We start from the raw sequence: 6,792 nt of genomic DNA on the forward strand, positions 1-6,792 counted from the left end.
GCCCTGCAGTCCCCTCCTCCTCTCCAAACATGGATTTTCCAGAGCTTATTTGGCCTCAGCCCGCTGGCCTCGCCAGCCGTCACAATGCAAAAAACCTCTGCCTAATCAATTCTGCACAGAACAAACTCGCACTGCCTCGAGTGGCTGTGGCGATAGCCGAGGGGAAAAGGACCCAGAGCTAGTGTGGAATGCCCACTGTGTGCCATTTTAGTTGCTGCCATGGGGACCGGGATGGGGATGGGGACGGGGATGGGGATGGGGATGGGGATGGGGGCGGAGTGTGTGTCAGAGGTGTGGATGGGGCTTTAGTGGCAGGCTTGGGTGGGGGTGGGAGGCTCTTCATTATTGTGCAAGACCAAAGCAAAGCTTTATCATCAAGTAGAGATGCAGAGCTCAATACACCGCTGGTGGGCCTTTACATGAAATGATATGTGTGCTTCTAAGATCTTGTAAGATGGCATCAAGGTCCTAGGCACCAATCATTTGTCATATATATATATATAGTCAATAACGTAGTGCATTGATGAAACTGGCAATAATATGGCAATATGGTTATTGCAGGAGAATAGAATGTAAGGCCATATCCTTCATATTCTTCAAAACCTGAATTGACTGTATCGATCCCTGTCTCCAACATGAACAGATAGAGCTCACTGATGCAGGCCTGCCTTTTTTTTGTGAAACTGTTGCTTAACCCCCTCCCCGCCCCTTGATGTAGAAGTGCTGAACCAGAATCGGTTGTTTTAGCAATGGCTCTGGCCGATCATTGTCCCCGCTGGGTTTCCTTCCGGGGCCCCTGTCTCTCCATGTGAGACGGCTCACCGGGGACAACATTTAATCCACGCCAAGGGCAGCCTGTTGCCTTTTGCTGTGCGTTGTGTTAGTTCAAGTGGAACTATGTAAGCTTGGTGCCTCCCGGCATCACTTCCTGGTACAGCTCAGGGGGGGCACAGAGGCTGAAGATCTATGTTAGCATCTGGAAAAGTTCCTCAAGTCCATCTCTGGGGACGCGAGTCTTCAGTGGTCATTTATTCAGACTTCTACACACTTGACACATAAACCAGTTCCCAGTGAGAACCATTCATCTGGTCCTCAGGGAAGGTGACCACCAATTTGTTACATTTGAAACGATGGTTTATTGAGGACATATCTAACATTCCCATGGCCAAATTTTGAAAACAATCTACCATAACCCACCAGAAAATGTTTAAGTGCACACTACCCCCAACCAATCCCCCCCCCCCCAAAAGACACATACGCATACACATACACACACACATACATCCTGCGCAGTCAATGTCACGCAGTTTCGATGGACACGGGGGTCCCTGATGGTGAACTAGGGGTCAGCGCTGGGCTCGTGCGTGGGTGACCGAAGGGTTAAGTATTTTTGTTTTGATTTGTTGTATTGTCCTGGGCGCCCTCCCCCCCGGGCAGCCGCAGGGATGATGGCGTCAGCGTGGCCCCAGGGGCGTTATAAATACCCCCGTGGTGTCCCCCAGCTCGCTCAGAGAGGCTGAATGTCTGCAGGACATGCTCAACCTTTGTCAGTCCATGTTCCTTTCCTAAATCACCATCCGCAGCAGCAGCAGCAGCAGCAGCAGAGCTAGAGGTTTTCTCCCATAGGTTGTCTCAGAGACAGACCCTGAAAAAGCTCCACACACTACACACCTGAAGGCTCTATGACCACAGCAACTGCTCTAAGGGGCCAGCGGCACAGACCTTTTCAGAGCAGCAAAGCTGACCTGCGCTCAGTCCCATGTTGAGCTGTCTGCAGTGGCTGATGCGGCTTTAGCTTTTAGAGGTGGCTCTGCTCTTTTCCTCTGTCTCCATCTGTCATTCCTGGTGGTGCTTCGCTCTGTTTTCCCCCCCGTCGCTCGTGGCTTCTGTTTGAGAGTGGGTCATTTTTTTGTCGCTGAAGAAGAACCTTTTTTCTGGAGGCTTGTCCACGTTCTCCAGAGGGCTTTAAACTTTTCCCAGTCTCCTTATTTTTTGAACATATACCTCCAGCTTGCATCTTCTCCTCCTGCCTACCTACCTTTGACTACTGTTTGACTAACTGCAACCATGTGGGAGTTCCGGTCCATGTCGTTCTGGCGGGCGGTGTTCGCCGAGTTCTACGGCACCATGTTCTTCGTGTTCTTTGGCCTGGGGGCGGCCCTCCGCTGGACCACCGGGCCTCACAACGTTCTCCACATCGCCTTCTGCTTTGGGCTGGCGGCCGCCACGCTCATCCAGTCCATCGGTCACATCAGCGGCGGACACATCAACCCGGCCGTCACCTTCGCCTACCTGATCGGCTCTCAGATGTCCCTGTTCCGCGCCGTCTTCTACATGTGCGCCCAGTGCCTAGGAGCCCTGGCCGGCGCCGCCGTGCTCTACGGGGTCACTCCCAACAACATGAGGGGTAACCTGGCTCTCAACACAGTAAGTGGAGACCAGCTCTTTACACTATTCTGCCAGTTCTTTTGGTCATTTGGACCCATTTGGATTTTTTTTTTGTACATGTCAAGCATACAAGCAAATCCCAACACTGGTTTCTGAGAGCTGACTGTGGAAGAGTCTTGTCTTCTGTTTAGTCTAATGTGAGAATGGGAGAAGGAAATTGAAGTGTGGATCAGTCATTTTATGGTGCGATGATATGCTGTGTAATGTGTTGAGTTCTGGCTAAATAAGGATGGACAATCTGGTACTAACAGTAAATAGTGCAGATCATGGTCGCATCCTCCTCATTTACCAACATCTAGCCTATTTGGTGGAGTGAAGTTACGGTTTGGTCAGATGACGAAATTAGCTTGCAGTGAGTTTTTCTATGTTGCTCTCCCTTTATGGTCATCTATTGTCCACTCAGTGTTTTTTAGCTAATATGTGTTCCTGGGAACGATCTGCTCTCAAATGTCTTACGCTGGAAGTGCCAAACTGCTGATGACATTACCCAGTTGTCATCCGTTTCCTGTTTCTCACACATGTCTTTGTCTTGTAGCTTCAGCCTGGCATCAGCCTGGGCATGGCCACCACCATGGAGGTGTTCCTCACCATGCAACTGGTCGTCTGCATCTTCGCCGTGACGGACGAGAGGAGGAATGGCCGCCTGGGCTCCGCTGCCCTGGCCATTGGCTTCTCCGTGCTCATGGGTCACCTCCTGGGGGTAGGTCATCCGCCATGTGTGACACACAGCGCGCCCCCCCCCCCCCCCCCCCCGCCCCCTCATCAGTGATGAATAACGCTGTGCTCATAAGTTCTTATTAATTATTTTCACGTAAACTGCTGTGGAACAGAAGTACCACGCAACTTATGATTGAGCAACCAGCTACAGTGTTACACTAGACGTCTCCTGAGAAGGCTGTTGTTTTTCGTTACAGATGTACTACACTGGAGCAGGAATGAACCCTGCCAGATCTTTTGCCCCTGCTGTGATGGTCAGGAACTTTGTAAACCACTGGGTAAGACTTTCAAAAATAGCAACCCAAAAAACTTCCTCTTTTTCAGTTACTTCCCAACTTGAAACATCCATAGAATGGTTTGGAGAGCGTTGACACGTGCCATTTAAAACTTACATCATTTTGTTTTCCCTCTTCCCTCACGTTTCTGTCTTCTCTCTCCTCTCCATGTCCTGGTCCAGGTGTACTGGGTCGGTCCCATGATCGGTGGGGCCATGGGCGCTCTGTTCTACGACTTCATGCTGTTCCCCCGCATGCGTGGACTGGCCGAGAGGCTGGCTGTGCTCAAGGGAAACCGGCCCCCCGAGGCCGAGGGCCAGCAGGACACCAGGGGAGAGCCCATCGAGCTGAAGACACAGGCCTTATAAAACACCACCGATAGGGGCATCGTCCTGAGCCCCCACACACAGGCACAGACACACACACAGACACACCTACACATGTGTACCTTTACCCAAGTCACACAGCTTGCTTTAGCACCAAAAAAAACAACCACCACAGTGACAATAGCATCCTCCTGTACACATGCACACACGCACACACACACACACACACACACATATGCTCATACAGATGTCTCTCACAGTCACTCACCCATGCAAACACAAGGAAAGACAAAGACAAAAAAAACAAAACAAAAAAAAACCGAAACCCTCTTCCCTCTACGCCATCGTCCCTTCCATCCCACCTGGCCCTCTCATCTCAGTACTCCACTCATCCCACCACCTTCCCCTGGATCTGCAGGACAAAGATGGACGGGGGAGAGAGGAGGACTCCCCTCCCCCCTGAAGACGGCGCTCGCTCGCTCACTCACTCTGGGGCTTGCTGCTGATGCCGGGAGGGGGAGGGGGAGGGGGGGGGGGTCGGACCTGGCTGAAAGGCCGGCCGGGGACTCCTCAGGACAGGGGCATCTCTCTCAGATGTAGACTACTAGGAGTGAGCTACCGTAGAGCAGTGCACTTCCGCATGCTTCCCCATCTCCCTATCCCTCTCTACTATATTCCTCCCTCCCTGCCTGCCTGCCTACCTGCCTGCCTCCCTTCATTGAGTTTGATCACTTCGCTACCATTCTTTTTCCCTACATAAAATCCATGTGTTTGTAATATACCAATAGTTTTTTTTTTTTCTTCGAGGATATATTCAACCACACTTTCATTTTTCTTCAGTGTGTGTGCGTGCATGAGTGTGTGTTTTACTCGCGGGTTTTTTTTTTTTTTTTTTAAGTATTCCATTTTTTCATTATCACCAATCTTATGTTTGTATCATGACCTTGTTCCTTTTTTATTTACCTCGCTCACGGAAAAAAAAGATATTCCCCATCGCTCATTTCATTTTTGCTGAAAACAAGTACAGGTTCTTGATTTTTTTTTTTTACGCGCAGTATGTTGGGATTCCCCCTTTCTATTCTCTCCCATAACAACAGCCTTGAATATTATGGGAATCTAGTCTAGTCTCTCTTTTTTTTGGACATTGTTTCGTTGGTTTCTTAAGGCTTCAGGCCTAGTCTGTGTTTCTTTACAAGGAGCACATATCAATTATTATTCATATGAAAAAATAAACACGAAGACAGAAAAAACAACACTGGTCTTTTCTTAACTTTAACTGCTTCTATTTTTTTTTTGTTTAAAAGATTTTCAGATAACCTTCCATATTGTTTGAATCACTGCTAGTTTCAATAGAGCATCATATGGCCTGACTTGGAATAACATATGAAAGTGTATTTTTAAAGAAACGTTTACCAAAAGACATCCTCATGCTTGTAGACACACACTTAATGTTTAAGCTAGGAGCAAGACAGTACTTTAGAGTTTCTTTTTTGTTCAGTTATCATTATTTTTGTAGTAAAACAATTATTTTAATATATTATTTGATTTGATTTTCATATATTGTAATATTGTGGTTTGAAAAGACAAGAAAAAGACAAAAAAAAAGAGTGTACAGTGCTGCAGTGAGTTTTCTCTTCATCTCATTTTTTTTTCGGTTTCCTCTCCATTTGAGGAGGAAAATGTATTAAGCTTGGGTTTCTTTCTGCGGTCTGCTCCCTCTGCCTTAGTGAAGGCCATTCAAACCATGAAGCTGTTGCTGCCTTTGTCTTTAAGGAAGGCCAGATCTATTGGCAGCTGAGCAATTTAGCTTCTGGTTAATTATTTTTGAGGGGTTGTTGGATACGGTTTTGTACTCTAACTAGTCAGTCATTCACATTTCATTCTTCATTGGCGAGTCATGAAGAATTGCGTCAGCAGAGTACCCCCCCCCCCCCCCCTTCCTCCTTCTGTTTGGCCTGCCAGCCTGCTGCTAGCAGCTCATGTAGCAGGACCTCGGGTGAGTGAGGGAATAGATGGACAGACTAATGGATGAGCGGAGGAGTGAATGGCTCAACATCTCGGTGGCAGTGACCAGCAGATTTTCATCCTCCCTTGTTAGCCCTCTGTTGGACAGACCTAATGCTACACCAAGAGTTTCTTTTTTCTCTTTTGGCTTTCTCCCCACCCTCTCCTGTGGCTTTTGAACAAATATGCTTGTTTGATTTCTTAAGTGATGTTGAAATGTTGAAAATGGATACTGATTTACAAAATGGGGCGGGAGGCTGGGATAGAGGAGTTTGTAATGTACAGTGTAAAGACATTTCTTTTTTTAAAAAAAGAACAATTCACATGATTGTTGGTCTAGATAAATATAAACAATCATTTCAAGTTATACATTGTCTCTTCTTTGGCCACTTGACTATGGCAATGTCTGTTACACTTGTTCTCCACCAGTGGGCTGCTCTGGCAGCAAGCTGGACTCCAAATAACAGACACTTTGTCTTTGTCACAAACACTAATGATTGATTTTGTTTTCATGTTTTCCCTCTTTGTCGCTGTACTTTAGACTGCAAATATTTTTCCTGTCCTCTTTGCTGACCTGAAGGGTTACGTTCGGGGAGTGGATGTTTACATTTTCTGGAATGACCCGTGTAATCTTTAGCCATGACAGGATTTCACTTGCTTTCACTGCTTCATTTTTCATCATTTGAATACTGAAAAAAACAAAAATGACTACTGAACAGTTCTTTATGAGAACGATTACTTTGAGGTTATTCAGTAAAATACCACTGCAATACTTGATATTTTCTTTTCCCTTTAACTTGTTCCAAGTTTGTCTCTGTGTCTGGAGCTCACATTCTCTCTGTTGACATCAATAGGCAACAGAACCAGCTGGATTTATTTAATCCAGCAGGGCATATTCCTTTCATACGGACATGTCTTTCAAATGATGGTTTGTATACGCCTAGAGGACATTAATCCCAATGTGAACCTACACACTTAAAAGACTAAAATGCACTCAGCGCACTAAGACCCGGCGATGGTTC

The 6,792-nt window shown here is 47.0% G+C and overlaps 1 protein-coding gene across 1 annotated transcript; it reads left to right on the forward strand.

Annotated features, from left to right (window-relative positions):
- The first annotated feature begins 1,498 nt into the window (after nt 1-1,498).
- mipa (major intrinsic protein of lens fiber a) lies at nt 1,499-4,283 on the forward strand. Its single transcript, XM_062541270.1, has 4 exons — nt 1,499-2,427; nt 2,984-3,148; nt 3,363-3,443; nt 3,623-4,283. Exons 1-4 carry the CDS (start codon nt 2,068-2,070, stop codon nt 3,806-3,808), a joined length of 792 nt encoding a protein of 263 aa, XP_062397254.1. The 5' UTR covers nt 1,499-2,067; the 3' UTR covers nt 3,809-4,283.
- The last annotated feature ends 2,509 nt before the right edge of the window (nt 4,284-6,792 follow it).

This window comes from Sardina pilchardus, chromosome 7 (assembly GCF_963854185.1).
Source record: "Sardina pilchardus chromosome 7, fSarPil1.1, whole genome shotgun sequence".
Classification (NCBI taxonomy): Eukaryota; Metazoa; Chordata; class Actinopteri; order Clupeiformes; family Clupeidae; genus Sardina; species Sardina pilchardus.

Coding starts and splice junctions, on each gene's coding strand:
- mipa (XM_062541270.1), top strand. CDS start 2,068: ATGTGGGAGTTCCGGTCCATGTCGTTCTGGCGGGCGGTGTTCGCCGAG. Junction 2,428..2,983: donor GTAACCTGGCTCTCAACACA/GTAAGTGGAGAC, acceptor TTTGTCTTGTAG/CTTCAGCCTGGCATCAGCCT. Junction 3,444..3,622: donor GGAACTTTGTAAACCACTGG/GTAAGACTTTCA, acceptor GTCCTGGTCCAG/GTGTACTGGGTCGGTCCCAT.